The following is a 19,402-nucleotide window of genomic DNA, read 5'->3' on the forward strand; positions in this document are numbered from 1 at the left end:
TTAGCTACAATACAACAGGGAAATACTTTCATCCCCCTTTAGTAATGGTCATGAAGTCATGAATGGCTCTTAAGGAAGACTTACGGTTAGAAGTCATCATCACTTAGTTTACCGTACAGTAGGCCCCGCTCTCACAACACACTGGAACTGCATCTGACAGATATTTCACCACGATGGAACTGTGTTCACAAACAGTTTTGGCCACACAGAGAAATATTTAACTGATTCTGGCATGCTTTATACCCATAGAGAATTCATATCTTCTTATTGTTTCCACTATTGATTTTCCCTCCACTTTTTTGTTCTCCCAACATCATATCCACCCTGATGTATTCTCAAACTAACACACTCACAGAGATCCTCGCACACGCAGGAAGATACCCCCCAACCCCCACCCCCTCCCACACACACACACACACACACACACACACACGCATACACACAATAGTTGTAATTGTTCCTGTGCCTGTCGGCACACAGTGTAAATTTTACATGAGAGCTAAGCTAGTGTGTGGGATGTCACTGTGCATGGTGTCTGTACCAGAACAAAGAGGCTATGTAAATGCATTGAACCTGAAGTAAAATGGCATGTGCATTTTTTTTTAACCTTCCATTCTCTTCAAAAACGCCACTGAATCTTCCACAGACACATATCCACCTACTCTTCTGAGTAAAATGGGTCTTCTTCTGTCACCATCGTGTAGGGAATCATGCTCATCTAGAAGTTATGATGATTTAAATACACAGAGATATATTCAGACAAAAACCCACTGATCAAATGCTTTTACCAGAATCACATAGTCTTACAGAGCCAGACCTATCTCAGTGCTGCGCCGGTGCTAAAGAAAGATCTGGTCTAAGCCATTCTCATTCTCCTGGAGGGAAGAAAAAAACACTCCAGCCTGTTTGTATTTCTCTAAACCAATCACAGTCATCTCGGGTGGTGCTCAGCACAAGATGCAGTGACAGTGCCCTTGCAAAGTAACATCGGGGGGAACGGATCGGGACGTTGGTACATACATACTAACTGAGGGCTTGTTGTTTCACGTCGCGACGGGGATTTTGAAAACACCAGGGCACAGATAACAGAGGGGGATGAGAATGCCAGCTGAAACAGTGGCCCAGTGGCAGGCTTACACCCTCCACTCAAACAGTTGTTATACACAAATTGTATTTACGTTATTGGCAGTTGTTTCATGCTAGTAAAATCTACAACAGCAGCTAATAGCAAAATTCAAAACTAGGGCTGACCAATACATTGATATGACTCTACATGTCATCTGGGACTTGTAATGTCCTCCTGAGACCCAGCCTATTCAATTATGTCCTCTGTAGTGGACATCAATTGATCGTCTATATCCTTTTACTCATTTGAGCTACCCTATCAAGTCCTGGTGTACAGAGGACATCCAGGCCTTTCCAATGATATCTCATGTGATAAGGTTGGATGAGGGGAACACCCACTTTCTATTGAGCCAAAATGGCAGCTGCAGAAAAACGCACATGTCGTGAAAAAAGAAACAGGAAGTCAAATATTGTTTAGCTGTTAGTTTTTCTTATGAAAATTAGATATTTTCTTGTTAATGGCACTGATTGTCTCTAATTGATTATCTGTGGTTATTTGATTGTTTTTTTTATTTAAATTTAAAATGATCTGTTTTTTACAGTAAAATCCACTACAGTGGACGTACTGTAAAATCTAAAATAAAAATATTTTTGTGAAATTCTAAATTGTGAGTTGTTGTTTTAACTCTAAATAGACAAGAAATCACAAAAAAAGTTAAATTGGAAGACACTTCCAATTTCCTCGGGTCTCAGGAGGATATTATGAAATATCTGGAAAATACAATTTGTCGTCCAGGGCATCTCTGTAGCACTGTGCTACTTCAATCTGGATATTGGTTTTGGCCATGTTGTGATAATATTTCAGCCTAATCCATGCCAACCAGTGCCTCACTAGCAATTATCAAGAATAACATTTAAATTAAGACATTGTATTTACCTTAAAGGAACGTATCTCAAATCCAAGTTCAAGTTGCTTTAGCCTTTAATCACTGTTACAGTCTCGCAGTTGATAGAAAACAAATCTCTGTAACAGTATGAATAGAGAAATTGTGTTTTGCAGTTACAAACCATTGACCATGAGTCGGATACAGAAATTCATTATTCAAACCCAGAATGTAAGAATAGTTTTACTAGTAATCCCAGGCATTTCACGTAATTAAATAATCAAGTTAAGAGAGCATTGCAGGGTGGCTAGCAGAAAGTTACCAATAAAGGTTGCATCAGTGGCCACTTTATCAGGTACATCTCCCTGTTTATGCAGACAGCTTGCTTGCACATATAGTGAGTCACATTACTGTGACTCAGTATACAAAGCATGCAGTCTGGGTTGAGAGGTTCAGTTGCTGTTTGATTAAAGGTTAGAATGTGCAAGACAGCATGAAAAAAAGCATCCAGTCAGCGGCAGTCCTGCTGGGCTGAAAAAGTCTTTCACGACGAGAGAGGTCAGAGGAGAATAGCGAGACTGCTCCATGGTAACAGGCAGGCCACAACAATGCAAATAACAGTTGAGTATAAAGATGGTGTGCAGAGGGGTGTCTCAGAGTGCACAGGTCATCTGAGCTTGAAGTGGATACATGGCAGCAGCAGCCTTTTTGACAAATCGTGGTTTATGATGCATCGTCCTGATTGCAGGGTCAGATTTTAGCATAGCGTGAATGCATGGATCTCTGTGTAACGAAGCTGCTTTGGGATGAGGTGGCAGTGCATGTTCACAGCATGAATGTGTTGCTGAAAAAAAAAAAAAAACGCAGGAGCTGCAGGACACTGTTGAGTCAGCTGGGACCAGGATCCACCTGGAACGACTCCAGCACCTTGTGTCGTGTCCATGCATTAGAATTTAGGTTGTTCTAGAGGCAAAAACAGGTCCTCCTCTGTTGCAGCTGGATGTGCCTAATAAAGTGCCACCGAGTATATTGTGCAATTAAGGTAGCCCTGATTAACTGAGAAATTTAGGAGGCCTCCACCTGCTTAGGCATTTTCAGTAATTCACATTTACTAGCGTCACCCCATTTACTTTAGGCAGACAGTAAGTCATGAGTTGCAATAGGGGAAAAAGGCTTTGGAAGGTAGAAATAAAGCGAAATGACATGAGATTAAAGTTAAAGTGCCCCTCCAGTTATTTAATAAGTTCCTAAAAAGCCCCTAAAAATAATCTCTGGTCATCAATTTTACATATTTAGAAGTTTTTTTTTTCCCCCATTAAAAAAAGTCGCTTAGTTCCTTAAATGTAACTCTAAACCCTGCTCTCAATAAAAATGCACAGATGTATGCAAATATGCAGATAGACCCCACCCATGCCCCCGCCTGCTCATACAGCGGCTCATACCAGAGGTCTGTTCATAGAAGAAGAAAATCCCGTCCCGTGACAGTCATGTGACGGGGTGGGGTTTCAATTTAACCATGAAATTCTTTTTTTTTTTTTTTTTTTTCATTGAAACTCTTAGTTACACTGACATGGTTCATGTGACGCAGTCATTCCCAGCTAGTCTTGTTTTCTGAAAACAAAATATGATCAGCTATCCATTATCACCAGCTCCGCCGGTCGCGGAGTTTGTGCACAGATACAAGTCAGTATCTCACATTTTAGGGGACAGAAACAGAAGAAAAACCCATTTTTGAGTGGAGGGCGACTTGAAGGAAGAAGAGAGAATATGTGGAAGTCTGGAAGGAGGCAGACCATTCAATCACGGCAAAGAAAATGCATGTGAATGACTCCATTAGCCAGCACATGATCGATGTGAATTTTGTATTAATAAGCTGCGCTTTTAACTGAACTTAGTCTTGTTGCGTCATTATTTAGTTTCTCACTCTACTCTGCACTATCATACGACTGTCATCTTGACAAATCTCTAAGATTCATTATACAATTAAAGGATGATGGATTGAAAAGGGAAGTAAGTAGACATTATGCCGAGTGGCAGGCAGCCATACCTGCTTAAAAACCACTGCTCTTGTGCACACAGAAAGCGTATATGTATGTATACTCTAATGTCAAATGCTTGCACACACAGACACACACATGCAGCTGTGCACAGATATTCACAAGCTGCAGTAGTAACATAATCTGTGCTGGAGGGGCAGCTGTGGGTAGAGGCATTTGTGTCGAGGATGATTTGTTTGTTTGGGTCCTGGCACCCAGATGAGCAGTAATCAGAGGAGTTAGCAAACAGGATTGTGTTAGCCATGCTGCTGAGAATCCTTCCCCTAAACAGCTCAATGCTTCAGCACCAGAATGTGGGCCAGACTCTCTCACTCACAAACACACACACACACACACACACACACACACACACGCTCACATACACACAAATGCACACAAATGATACAAGTGATGTGATCTGTGTGCCTGGATATGGTGCTGTCATCAGGACCCAGGTGGGAGAATATGATGTTGACATGTGATATTCTTGTACTGTTTTCTCTAGGGCTGTAGTCAACCAGAGAAAATCTTGGTCGACTAAAGTCCTGAAATTTCGACCAAAAGTCGACTAATCAGGGGACAGCGGGAATACAGAAGAAAAAAAAAAAAAAGTTACTATTTTTAGTTAATTTTAATTAACTGGACAGTAGCCTACCTGGTAGCCTTGTCCGCCTAAATGAATTATAAATAAACATAAACAACTAGTATTTGCAGTATATTAAATCGTTTTTGACCTAATTATTTTGCATTGAATGACACACTGGAGTTGGTCGGCTCTGACAACGTCGCATCACGTGCAACTACACAATATCACAGCTTATGATTTCTCAAAATAGTACTATGTCAAGCTGCCGTCGTCGCTGGTGTGTGTGCCTGCAGTTATAAAACGATTATTAGACTAAAACTTTGAAATATGCCAATTCTGATATGTTTACACTCAAAACTGACGGAGCAACCTAACGCAGACATGTTAGCTTACCGTTTTTAGGTGATATGCCATGTTGGTCGTTGAGCTGTGATACACAAACTGTTGTTTGCAAAGTTTGCATTCGACTTTTTTTCCATCTATTTTGGTAAAATGCTGCCACACTGACGACGTCTTTGACCTGGTAGAGGACTAAATGTTCATTAAATGTTCTTAATTAAGCAAATATTCAGAAAACCAGGCCTCATTTTTTCTAAAGTTCAGAACATACGGGCCTACCTATCTGTCTCTGCCAGTGGGTTGGGCTAATCCAAAATTGTGAAAACAAGGGGGTGTTCTGAAGACAGACTGTTACCTGTGAAACCGTTTGTTCTGAAAACACCCCCATCAGCAGTTAGTGCTTTACTCCTGATAAAATTAATACGGCAAATAATCAACCAATCAGATTTTGGTCGACCAAGAACGTATCGACCAATAAATCGACCAGTCAACTAACAGACTACAGCCCTAGTTTTCACACCTTTGCTGACAGTATTCTTCTGTACTAAGCAATTAGCTGGCTCAGATGAGTCTGTTGTGGCCCCACATCTCCACTGTGTACTAACTCAGTCTCTCTTGCACTTTTTTCCTTCCATCGGTTTCATTTTCCCCATTCCACCTTCCTCAGTCTGTTAACTCCCATGTGGTGCCTGGCCCTCGATTTATTTATTCCCTCCCTAACATATTCCTCATTCCCCTCCTTGACGTCTCCCCTTTTGTGCTCTCTCTGTCTTTACCTCGCTTTTGATCCTTTTTTTTTTTTTATCTTTTCTCCCAGGTTTGGTAGTGAGAGAGGCCAGTATAGAGATCACTCGGCAGCAGGTGGAAGAGCTGTTTGGGCCCGAGGATTTCTGGTGTCAGTGCGTGGCCTGGAGCTCCGCGGGGACCACCAAGAGCCGCAAGGCCCACGTCCGCATTGCCTGTGAGTATTCTCCCTCCATCCCTCATGGTCTGCCTTTCAAATGGTTATCTTCTCTCTGTTGCATTCCCCTCCCTCAACTGCCAAATCACATCCAATCACTGATGCCGGCTGACAACATGTGTCCAGTTTTGTATTTGATACCTGATTTTGATATACTGGAAATAGCAGCAGTCAAACAAGGGCTTTGCCGACATCAGTCTTGAGTGTCCTTTTGAACTTGAGTCGGTAACAAGCCCGCAGACTCTGAATCAGTTTCGTTGTATACAGGATCAACTTGGAAAAACAGTGCGGAGGAAGGGGAGAACAGCAGAGTATACACAGCGCAAAAAAGCTTAGGAACATGTTTACGTCTGTGTTTCTTCGGTTTCCTGTAGGTGGTCCTCATTTGCTCTCTGCCTGTGTTTGTACTCCTACTGAAGAGCACACACAATTGTTTGCAAGTAATGAGAAACATTCTGCTGCTTCTAAAGTTCGGTCTCATTTTTAGCTGTTTTCCCCCCAAAGGACATGCCAATCAAAATGTGAGAGGTAATGAAAACCCAGCGGAAAGCAAGAATTGTACGAGTTTTTGCGTGCCATTAAGGCAACGCAGCTGCAACAAAACACACATTATGTAACACGGCTGCTCACCCATTGTCGACAAGATTTCACCTGAAGGGACTCCCTTTGTGATATCAACAAGATCATTGCACGTTCAACTCCTGCTTGTCAAAATGGCTTTAGAGCGTTTTGAGTGACGTGTCCCTTCCAGCTCTGCAGTCTCTGTGGCGTCTCGTGGCACGTGGAGGGAAAAGCGACATCTCCGCTGCAGCAGGCGTCGCAGGGGGCTTCAGATTCAGAGTCAGTGGACTTAGTGTGCAGTTTGCAACTCGACGCCCATGTCAGTGCGATCTCGTCTTCAATAACACCAAAGCACAGCGCAGTACAAGTACAGCACAGGGCAGTCGATAACCTGACCTTAGCCGATTTTCTCCACTTAGAGCGGCACCAAGGTCTGCAGCAGTCACAGGCCGGCTCCTCTCTGTGTTTATCTCACCTCATTCTTGCTGTTTCTTTCTCTTTATCCTTCTATCGCTGTCTGTTATTGTGAAGCTTTGACTTTGAAGCTTTTACTATACTATTACTTGATGATCAGTTTGATTTGAGTTGGTAAACCGCGATTCAAGTCAGTGGATGACAGAAGGGATGAGGCTGAGGAAGGAGAAAACCCCTCACGTTCATGTCAAGACTAATAACCCATAGAATTAATATCACGCTTGTGCATGCTTGTCGTGAATCTGATATATTGATGTCAAATGTACACAAAACATAAAACTGGAGCAAAATGCTCTTATATTTGGGTTATGATGGGGCAAAAGAGTTTTCCTGAACTCCTGAGACAATTTGAAGTTATACTGTTTTGAGAACTGAGTGACATTCATCATTTTTTACTACATCATAATGAGGTGGGGTGCCCTGTATCATCTGCCTTTAAACATAATCTCTTCCTAAAAACGTCACTGACAATTTTGCAATTTATAGCATTCTGTGAGATCAACACATTAGATCTTATTTTAAGAATTGGGAATGCAGTGATTGATTGATTGTATTTATTTCTTTTGGCAAATCAATCCAATTGAATTGGCTGAATTTATGATCAGTTTATCATAACGATGAATGACTTGTCACACCTCTCCTATCTGCCTCTGTGCCTGCGTTTCCCTCTTTGTCCTTCTTTTTCCACTCCTCTCTTGTACAGTTCTCTCTAAATTCTTGCATTTCCTCTCTTTCAAACACCAATAGCTCTCCCTTTATCTCACTTCTACTGTTATGCCAGCTCGGTGAATCAGAGGCATGCCTCTCAGTCTCCCACAGAGCCCACTCCTGCTTCTCCACCCCCTATAATCACCCATGATGAGCAGCCTGCCAGCACTAACCTATCCCTCAAATCACAACGGACCCCTCTTCCCCTCCCATTAGCTGCTGCTGAATGGATTAGCTCCTCTACTGGGTTCTCTCACCAAGCAGGCTACCTGTCAGAGCCAAGCTCCAGCCCCTCAGACTAATGGAAACTGGGCTTGTTTTCCTCTCTTCCGCCATCATCTAAACATATATGGTTTAATCAGAGGGTGAGTCAGAGCCGCTGTTTGTGAGCAATGAGGCTGTTGCATGGTAGGATAGTGATCAGTGCAGGCTACAGACTAGCAAAGGCAGTGAGCTCTGCCTTAAGTATTGTCTGAACAGAGAGAGATGCTGTGCTGTGTGTGTGTGTGTGTGTGTGTGTGTGTGTGTGTGTGTGTGTGTGTGTGTGTGTGTGTGTGCGTGCATGTAAAATGAGCCTACTGAAAGAAGCAAGACAAAATGTTTAGAATCCTTGTGATAGCATTTCCTTCATGAGATCTCCAAAAAGAAGTTTTGATCAGCCTCCATTCTTTGGGAACAGCAATTATCACACAGAGCAACTAAAATCAATCAAACCAACAACACCACAAAAAAAAAAAAAAAAAAAAAAAAACTTTTCAAAAGATGGGATGAACTTCCAGATCAATGACAAACTGAATATCTGAAAATTGAATTTCTTGTCTGTTGGTTGCCTTTATCATGAACTGGTACAAGCACTGTTTTACCTCGGGAAGCCTCTGCTGTTGCCGTCCCTGGCTTACGTTTCCGTCAGTATGTAATGGTTTATTACAGGAGGAAAAGAATGTGTCTAAACTGTGAGGCTGGCGTAATTTTGCAGGACAAGTAGCCAAACACATCCACTAAAGCTAATGGTTGTCAGATGTGTGTCTATGTGGAGCCCAGTGAGGCTGGAGGTATTTGTGTGCGGAGCAGGGAATGGTGGGACTCCCACAGGAATGTCTCCTCAGCCGGTCCCACACCCTACTGTGCTGCGCAGCGCCTTAGAACAGCAGAGGTACGCTCAAGAGACGGGGCAGGGAGAGACAGGGAGGTACAGTTTCAAACCAAATCCAACATAAATACATGTTTAAGAAAGTATAATTCACGTGCCACTTATTCTTGATTTTTTCCTGTACATCATCGCTTCAGTCAGTTGGTCAGTCAGTCAGTCAGCAGTTAGGTCCAGCAAGGGGCATATCTCCAAATCTATTTTAGGTGATCACCATGAATTTTGGTGATAATGTTCATGTTGTGAAGAAGATGAAGTCTGTCAATACTGGTGACCCTGTGACCTTTATTTTAGTGCCACCAGCATGACAAACTTTTCATTTTATACCCTGATGTCTAGAAATATATTTATTGTTTTGCCATAGAATTTGGTTACAACATTCATGTTGGATAAATAATGATACTTGTCAAGTTTGATGATCAATCCAGCGCCACCAGCAGGTCAAAATGTTTTAACAGTGGTAGTGTTGGTGGTCGTACATTCATGTTACATTTATGTGACCTAGAGCAGTGGTTCTCAAAAGGGGGTACATTTACCCCTAGGGGCACGCTGGAATGCAGGATTTATTTTTTTATTTTTTTATTTTTTTATGTTGATTTAAAAAATACAAGCCATTCAGGATTCCTAAAATAATAAGTCTAAAAATAAAGCTAAAAATAAAGAGAAAGAAATGAAAAAGAGGCACCAGCAGAGCCATGGAGTTGTGTTAAACCTCTGTATACAGACTTTTTGCTATCCTTTTCCCCCCACTGGTCAGGGGGTACTTGGCTGCAACAATATTTCAAAGGGGGCTTATTTTTGAAGAAGGTTGAGAAGCACTGACCTAGAGGATGACAACTGGCAATTTGGGTGACTCTATGACCTCCCTCCAGCGCCACCAGCAGGCCCAGTGGAGCATCTAAATAATGAGCTTATTCACTTGTCTCTTTCTCTGTCTCTCTTGAGTTCAAATTAAAATGCAATGATCTTTCAATGGTGTGACATGAAAAATTATGAATAATTACATAGTTACTTGCAATACATAATAGGGACATGACAACAAAATAAAACAAACAAAAAAGGCCAGTTTATTAATTTTATTATAGCTGATTAGCTTCTTTAAGGATTAGGGTTAAAGCTTGAATATTTTGCATGAACTTACAAATGTTCTGCCAACTACTGAAGGATGTTTTATGCATTCAGACCTTCCCAGAAAGGAAAAACAGGTCATAATGAGTCAGTCATGTAAGTAAAACTTCTGGTCCACTTCACATAGAGTAACCCAAAGTAAGTGCCAGAGCATATGGTTTCACCTGAAACCATTTTGACTCTGAGGGATAAGCTGGATGTGTCAAAAGATGACGTGTTTGCACGGAGTCAATTAAGCAGATAATTGAAATAATGCGCTCCACTACTTGCTTTGGGTCGGCCTGTGTGAGGTGGCCCACAAACTCTCATTTAGCCTCAGTCATTCCCAGTGCTTCAGGCTAACACATGCTGGCATACTTTACTGAGCAGTCAGCCCAGTGGTTCCCTGCGAGGAGGGCTTCTATCATTATACTAAAAAAAAAAAAAAAAAGAAAAATTGGATTTAACCACATTTTACATTTATAGATGGCTACTGGAATTTCCAGTTGAAAGAAATGTCAACTTCGACTTCAAAATCAACTTCATATATATATCTATCTATATATCTATATCTATCTATCTATCTATCTATCTATATATATATATATATTTTTTTTTTTTATATATATATTTTATTTTAATTTTTTTTTGCATGGCATGTGTTAAGGGTATAGAAATTAATTGGTGTATTATTTTTATTCCATGATCCAATGTCATTGTCTAAGGAAATTATAATTTGTAAAATGAGTAAGTAAGTAAAGCTAAAGTATCAAAAGTATTACCTTATTCTACCTCTCCACCCTCTCTCTCTCTCTCTGTTTGTCCTTGGATCAAATTCCCTAAAGCTGTCTCTTGAATTATGTCCCTCCAATCATTCTGTACACTATTCCATCTTTTAATTTCATAGCAGACCTTTATGGAAATTGCTTTCAACGCAAAACTCACCACTTCAACTATTATAATGCATAGAAATTTATCAAGTTATTACGGCATAGTCCCCTGAAGACACACATCCTCTCAGGTTGAATTGAGGTAGGGATTGTCACTGAATTTGTTATTTTAAGGTAGACTTTTTAAATAAAAAAATGAACCTTAAAATGACTGTAGGTATTCTCCGGGCCTTCTGGGTGTCGCATGATGATGTATTCAGTAATAGGAACATGATCTCGCTTCTCCTGTAGGGGATTTGGAACAGTTAGCTGAACAATGGAATACATCTATTTCAGTATGGCGCCTCTCTGTGGGATCTCTTTTGAACTTAAAGAAAGATGATGAAATCAGCTGAAGTTTAACCTCAATCCCAGACCAGGTTTTAGGGCTGTCAGTCGCTTTATTGCAGGTAATGAAGCCTACTTAGGAAATGAGAGTCATATGAACTATATTGCTTAAGTTGAAGGGAGCTGCCTGATAATTGTGCAGAGGTCTCAGAGGTCTACCTCTGCCTTCTACATAATAGAACACAACACGTACATGTTCTAAATGGTAGAAATATACATTGACTCATTGTATCTCACTGTGTTTTTTCTGTGCACTTATACTTTTTAGATTATTTCTTAGTCAGTAATTCTACATATATGTTTTTGTTGGAGTATTGTATTTTATTACATCATTAGAAACTGTTGGAGAGCCATTACAGCCAGGCAGCGTAATCTGGCTACAGTCTGTGCAACTTTATTTTGTGATTTCTATTTCCTCAAATTAAAAGAATTAAGTTGATTTCTGACAATATTCTCTTTTCTGAACAGTAACGTTAACTTTTCCTGTATATATCTTTCAATGACTTTTTTTTTTTTAACTTAAGAAGATTTTTAGAATTTCAGTTTATTTAAATAATTTCTGTACGGTAACTACCACTTTAACAGAATGCTAGATTATTGTTCCTACACCTTTATAAAATTCATATGAGATATGGGATATGGGAATCTTATAAGACTTAAACATCCACTGAACTAAAGAGCACTGAACATATTTTGGCCAGACTGCTCTGACCTTTTAAAAACAATTGTGCATGAATATCTTTGTGGTTCTACCATAAAATCTGTTTTATTGCCCATCTGTTGATGCTTTGAATTCTGACCAACATATAAAATTATCCTTTTGTCAGCAAAATTCCAAACAAAATGCTAATTTAAATCCATCTTAAATCATAAGTGACTGTTTTATGGTAGCAGAGAATTTAAATAGCAGCCCAATACTATATTTATAGCATTCCACGATTGGTTTAAGGAGAATCTGCCAAATTCTTGCTACAAAGTGAATCTCTGAACAGGGTTGTTTGTGGGGTTGTTTCCATGGACACAGCAAGATTTCAGGAATAGAAAAGAAAAGATGATATTCAGGTGTGTCATCTGAGCCTTGGAGATTTGGGAGACTTGGAGAAAATGTGTGGAACTAGAGACTCTCTCCACTTTTGTTGTTATCTCAGATTTGTTAGCTGCCTCTCTTTTCTCTTACTCTTTATACAACGACAAATCAATTTCCATTCCTCCCCCCCTTGTTCTTTCACTGTGCTGATACCATCCTTGTGCATCTTTGTATATAGCCGTCTGACATATCATCTTGTTACAGTAAAAATAATATCACTTTATTACACTTAGCTTTCGAGTGTGTATACTTCTTGCTTCGTGTTAGGGTTGGAGGTTGACTTCAGAGCTCACAATGAAACAGCTTGGCTCAACGTACTTATGGCACAGATATAATTTTCAGCTTGGGTTGTCTTTCTCTTCAATCATTCATGCCTTTGTAAGCAGGACAGGTTCATGCTTGGTTTAACAGTGATAGGCAGAGTTGCAGAGTTGGGTTCATGTCATTCTTTCTTTCCTCCTTGCAGGCTTTGGCAGACAGCTAATGCTGTACCAAGCCATGTGCTTGTGTGTGCTTGTATCTCTATACCACTGCCTTATACTGTATATATATATATATATATACATACATACATATACAGTGGTCCCTCGTTAATCGCGAGAGTTACGTTCTAAAAATAACCCGCAATAGGCGAAATCTGCAAAGTAGTCAGCTTTATTTTTTTTACAATTATTCTAGATGTTTTAAGGCTGTAAAACCCCTCACTACACACTTTATACGCTTTTCTCAGACAGGCATTAACATTTTCTCACTTTTCTCTCTTGTTTAAACTCTCAAAGTTCAAACCTTCGTAGAAAAATAAGTCCAGTATTATAGAATGAACGCATTCTGTACTGTACAGGAGACACGGCACGGAGGAGATTGATTGACAATGGTCTACGCAGTCCCTTAGCCAATCAGGACGCAGAACACAATGCACAGGCTCTCCCTTAGCCAATCAGGATGCAGAACACAATGCGCTGTAAAATAAATAAATGAATAAATAAAATTTAAAAAAGCATGCAAAATTGCACTAAAAAAAATCGGTGAAACTGCGAGGCCGCGAAAGGTGAACCGCGTTATAGCGAGGGACAACTGTATACACATATATACTGTACTATATAGTGTTACTCTACTTATGAGGAGCAAATTAAAATGCATGCAGAATTACTTAACAAAAATGCCACTGACACCAACGCCCAAGGCTCCCTTTGGCATCTGATACCAACCTGAAAGGTACCCAATGAAAGCCAGAGGCACCCTTTGGCGTCTTTATGAGACTTGGGGCCTGGTTATGTAGTAAACAGAGGAAGAAGGTCTGTGAAGGGAAGCGGTCAGGGTGGATGGAGGCTGTATAAGCCACAGGATGGAGCCATGTACACCACAGGACCTTCACGCTTGAAGGTTTGATTCCCGCTTCCCGCAAGACCTTTAGTGTATGACTGAAACTGTGCCCAGTTTCCATTCCATTCCTAAACCTAACCTCTCCCCAACCTTAACCAAGTGATTTTATGTCTCAACCCACCTTTCCCCAACCTTAACCAAGTGGTTAAGGTCAACCTAACCATGCAACACTGACACGTGATAAAAGCAAGGAAGCCTGATGCATCTCATCTTGACACCGAAGGGTGCCCTTGCCCTCAGTATCAGACACAAAAGGGGTGTGGCCAGGCTGCACAATCTGATGGCCTGGGGGAATGAGAATTTGTTGCTATATGCCAGAGACACTGTATAGGCTGTGGAACTGCTGTCACTGGAGTTTGGGTGTATGATTGTATATTTGATGCTTCAGTGGCTCCAGTGCTCCCCAGCAGTGCCGTAACGTCTTCCCCGCAACTTCATGCCCCCTGCTCCACCCCTCCCACTTTCTACCACCACACACACACACACACACAGAGAGAGAGAGAGAGAGACACAGTTGTCCATTTATTGTTCCCAGAGTACCCTCATCCTCTCCTCTCCTCTCTGTTGTGCATGATGCCCATTGCTCCTCTGCCAATCTGTGCAGCAGCAGGTGATGATATATGTCTAATGAGCTTGGGGTTCCAGTGTAGCATGACACCCTCAGTAATCCTGCACTGTCAGCTCTGCTGTCCCTGCCCTGCCCTACTCCATCAGGCTCTTACACCACAAAAATATTGGCTTTTTATTGGAGGGAGAGAGTGATCCCCTTCTCCCTCCCTCCCTGTCATCCACTTCAGGCAATTTATCTGTTCTCAGAAGGTAAGGAAGGGAGAGAGAGAAGGTGGAAGTCTTAAGCACTCTTTCTAGCATTTAAATTGGGCAGTATTCTCCGCTGTGTTGTGTATGGTTTTAGCACAGAGGATACTTTTTATTTAATACCCTCCCTCTTTCTTTTGATGATTCATTGTGGATAAATTGGAGTGTCCATTTGCATACCTGTAGTTTTCATTGCTTTGCCGTTGATATACAAATACTTCTTCACAGTTTCTCCACAAATACACCTTGTCAATGAGATGTTAAATGTTAAACGGTGTTTGTGTGCGTTCCCTGTAGATTTGAGGAAGACGTTTGACCAGGAGCCTCTTGGGAAGGAAGTGTCATTGGAGCAGGAAGTGTTGCTGCAATGCCGCCCACCTGAAGGCATCCCAGCTGCTGAGGTATGGTTCAGAAGTCATTTTAGTGGACCAGTACTGCTGCTGTCCTGAGAATTCGATTATTTGTTTGAATTATTGGATTACAGTGAGTCCAAAGGTCGGCTTCATTTGAGCATACAGTGGTTTCCCATGGGAATAGGCAGTTGCTGCAGCTGTAGTCTTTACATAATGTCATGGACTGATCAGGACCCTGTTTTGACCAGGTTATGCTCCTCCTGAATAGCTGTTAGCCCTCCCCCTCCTTCTTGTTCTGAAAATACAGCTGCCTTCTGACACCATGATTAGAAAGCAATAAAACATTTAACTTGCAGCGGAGAACAGGTTCACTGTGTGCACTTTAGTCACTCAGTCAGAGGAAATCCTTCAAATCTGTTTCCTGTGGGGAAGATTAATCAAATGAATTGGTGATTATGAGAAGACGGTTAGATGAAGAGCTGCAGGGACTCTTTATGTTGCTTTCTTCTCACAGCATCACTACCATCATTCTTGGTGCGATGCAGAGAATTGCAGCATACCACAATAGTAATTTTTTTTTGCAATGTGCCTAAAGGGTGAGAAGGCAAAAAGGTGAAAAAGTTGTGACTGAAATAGTCCAGTTCCTACCAAATGAATGTAATATCTAGCACACTTATTAGAATGCAATACATTTTCTAATAATACCAGTAATTTCTGGTTTCTTTTCTTTTCTGTTCTGAATGAAATGTGGGCATTGTGTGCTAACTGTAGGATTTGCCACAGTTTTAAACTCTTCTGCTTGTCTCAGGAGTTCTAATGTAATACCATTAAATAACTCTGACACAGCCCAATGCACAGATAAGGACATTTCCCCACTGCTGCCTGGGCCTTTTAAGATGTTTAGGTATTTCCTGAAGGTTTGCCAGTTACCAGAATATAGTCAGCAGAGGGAAATTTGTAATTATCTGCAAAGGGAGAAAAGAATAAATCCAGTAGCCCCTGTCTTGCCTTCCCTCGGCCCGGTTCTCTTCTTGTCCTCGCATCCTCCCTGTCGTACGCTGGGACATTGTTATGACTGCATTTGAAAAGGCTCAGCTGAGATTGCAGAAACACAGAGGATGAAAGGTTGGATTGGTGGGCAGGGGGCTTTGGTGTTTTTTGGTGGGGGGACGGGCTGAACTCTGTAAAGGCCTGCGATTGACCTGGAAAAGCCGAGTTAAGTGAGTGGAACTGCACTGCATTTATCCCTGCTGAAAGTGCTGACAGGCTAAATGGGGGAAAGTTTGGGACCAGCACTCTGCAGACTCCCCTTTTCCAGGCCCAGGCTTCACTCTGACACTGTTGCAGTAATAGCCATGTAGTGCTGGTGATTCTGCTGCTTGCTGGAAGTCTGTCTGTTAAAGACTCAGCTGGGGCCTAACCACAGCACACCTATGCTTCCTAGGATATGCGGTTGCTGTGGCAACTCAGCTGTGCGCTGACGGCTAAAGAGGAGAGTTGTTGTGATTAATAGCTCATAGCACAAATCTGGCGACAGGCTGATCTTGGTATTCTGTCCATGTAGCAGTATGTATTGGTGTTTAGTGTGGAGGTATGAGTAATGTTTTAAAGTAGTTAGCCTCCACAGAACTGGGGGCTCCATAGCCCCTCTTTCAAAAAATAAGATTAGAAAGAGTACCAGTGGGTTCAGGTCTGGAAGGAATAGTTACATGGAACGTATAAAGAAAGAAGGGACAATACATTATTGAGTCGTGTGTGAGGGGTAGGGTTAGTGGATGGAAAAAATTAATGTGGTTATCATTGTTTTGAATGGGTTTTCCACCCCCTCATGTATGTCTTATTACAGGTTAGTGCTCCACCCAGCTGTTGGAACTGAGTAACTTGTCTATTGCTAAAAGCCTGACCAGGGACAAAGACTGCAAATTAGCTGAAGCTAGACGTCTTATATACGTCACATTTTCCCTTTTTTGTGGCAATGTTATATGTATAGCCCCTGTCAAATAAATATTAAATAAATAAAATAGTTCATATTTTATATATGGAATTATACATTTTAAAGAGAAACAGCTTTAAAAAAAATGCACAGAATAGAATAGCTAGATTAAGTCTTCCTTGTTTTTTCTGCACTAATGTGTGTGAGATGCCCAAAATTATAACTCTGTCTTCTGTTATTCATGCACAATGTTATTTGCAATAACACTCCACAATTATGTTATGATAAAATAGTATTTACTAGTTTAGCACTCAAATCTAGCACTCTTTGGCCTGAGCTGGACTTCACACCAGGCCTTATGCAGCTGCAGGACAGATTGCTGATGTTTTTAGGCCAGTAACAAGGACAGCTAATGCGCACCTTGGACAAAAAGACGAGGCTGCATTATGTAGTGTGGGTTTTGTTACATAGTTGAATCTCTGTCCTGGCAGAGTGGGATTTTCCATGCCTATCCCACTGACTTCAGTCCAGTGGCACCAACGAATGCCAAAGAACAAACTCTGGAACCCTCCTGCAATGACATATCGTCCCTTCCTTCTCTATACATTCCTTGAATAGCTAGAAGTTTTATTTCTAGTCAGAACTAGAGTTATGATAATGTAGAGTGGAGTTTTCCTCTCTAAAGAAAAAACATTTATCAGAGAGTTCTAAATTCTTCCTACACAGATCATACCCTGAATTCTGGGATGGACCTTTTGTTCACTGCTTACGTTTCCTTCTGTGATGTAGTAGTCGACGTCTGCATGAAGACAGAAGAGCACATTCAACTTCATTAATTACTCACACTTACCTCATGGCTAAAAAAAAAAAAAAAAAAAAAAAAAAAAAAAAAAAAAAAAACCTTTCCACCCTTTCCACAAGTTATTTTTCTTCCTCTCTGAACTCAAACACAGCTGTCTCAGAGGGAAAAGGGACAAAGCCAAATGCTGCTTTTTCATGTTCGCCGGGCTTTTTCTCACAGAGAGCCCGGCAGAGAAATGGACTGGGAAAACGCAGATGGACCCAGTCTGTGGTTGCATATGAATCTGCGGAAATATGTAGCACTCGTGAGGGAATGATCTGTCGTATTTTACCCACTCGGAGACAAAAAAAAAAAAAAGAGAGAGAGACTGAGAGGGCAATAGAAGCAGGCAGAAGGAGGAGAGCTGTTGAGGTTTGTTGGGGTTGGATCCAGTGGGTTGCTGTCAGCCCTCCAGTGGGCTGTCAGTTCGCTCTGTGGCTCTTTTACAGGACTTTGCCCGGCGAGGGAGAGGCTGGCAGGCTGGCAAGCTGTGGTTGTGCCACAATTCCCATACTCTTACTTACAGAGCTTTTGTTAAATCATGTGGAGGGGGCTTGATGGACATAATGCTCTGTGGAAAGGGGTCTAAAGCTGCTTTTTCATGAAAAGGACACACAGCACATATAAGCACTGCGGGACTTTTCCTGGCTCAGAAAGAGGCTTAGGTGGTGCCTCAGTCTGACTGGTCAGACTTTGTCATTGTGACCAATTTAACACCCAAAACCCTTCTATTCCAATCTTATGCTTCTATAGACATCACTTGTGGGCATAGCCTAACATAATACTGTCATAGCTGTGGCACTCTTCAGCCATATAAAGCCAATTTTAAATATTTTATCAAAATTATGTGGCTAAGAGGATCAGAACAGACATTTTTTTTCAATATTAATTCATCACTTCATCACTTCTTCACTTTATTCCCAACATGGATGTTTCTAAATGGCTCTGATCTCTATGAAAAATGATTGACATTGCCTTCTCAGTTTCAAGAATTCTTTATGACAGAATTAGCCCAATTTGCTATTGTTATTGTTAATGCATTTTTAGGCTAAGTCAGATGTCTTTATGCTGCTATACATTACATATTTTGCATATCTTTCTGCCCAAATATATTTGATACTTCCCCATTTTATATATTTTGTCTTATTTGGAAAACATTGTGAATGCATAGCAAAAATGTTAAGCTGTGATATTACAACATACAATGAATAAACAAACAAAATCACACATGCATACTGTTCATGTTCATGTCACCTGTCATACCAACCTAGTTCCTCCCGTCACCGTCGACAGAATGATATGCGCCCCCTGCTGGTGAAGGTAATCCTAAGTAATGGTGAAACTCCCTCTGTGGCGTGATGAGTGGAGACGGCACGTTCCAGAGTTGCATGGAGCCGTGTCAACATGCTGTCCTCAGTCTCACTGTTAATTCACTTACATTCCAACTCATCTAGGAGCAATAATACTTCCCTGTTGTTGGTCCTTGATCATTTTGCTCCTGCATCCTTTTCATGTGCTTATGTGAATGGCTTAGTAGCTTGACTGTATGTGGTTAGCTGTTACTTTTCCCTTTCTTCCACTTGAAAATAAATTCCAGGAATGGATTAAAAATGAAAGTATGAAAGTAGATGGTGCCCCGGTGGCTAAGCACATATCAAGGCAGTGTCCTTACTGCAGCAGCCGAATCCAGCCTGAGGCCTTTGCTGCATGTCATCCTCTCTGTCTCCCCTGCCTTTACTGTCGCAATCAAATAAAGCAGTAATGAGAAAAAGTTCATCTTAAAAAACAAAACAAAAACGAAAGTAATGGAAACCTTCTGCTCACGGTGTAGGGGAGAGTGGGGT

At 41.2% G+C, this 19,402-nt stretch overlaps 1 protein-coding gene across 1 annotated transcript in view; it reads left to right on the forward strand.

Moving 5' to 3' along the window:
* The window catches only part of unc5cb (unc-5 netrin receptor Cb), a 124,944-nt gene that overhangs the window by 53,350 nt on the left and 52,192 nt on the right, over window positions 1-19,402 (forward strand). Inside the window, exons 3-4 of the mRNA XM_030064819.1 lie at window positions 5,728-5,871; window positions 14,729-14,832. Of these exons, the coding sequence (XP_029920679.1) occupies window positions 5,728-5,871; window positions 14,729-14,832 (248 nt within the window). The remainder of the gene's footprint in view (window positions 1-5,727; window positions 5,872-14,728; window positions 14,833-19,402) is intronic.

The sequence above is a fragment of the Myripristis murdjan genome, chromosome 12 (genome assembly GCF_902150065.1).
Source record: "Myripristis murdjan chromosome 12, fMyrMur1.1, whole genome shotgun sequence".
In the NCBI taxonomy this organism is placed as follows: Eukaryota; Metazoa; Chordata; class Actinopteri; order Holocentriformes; family Holocentridae; genus Myripristis; species Myripristis murdjan.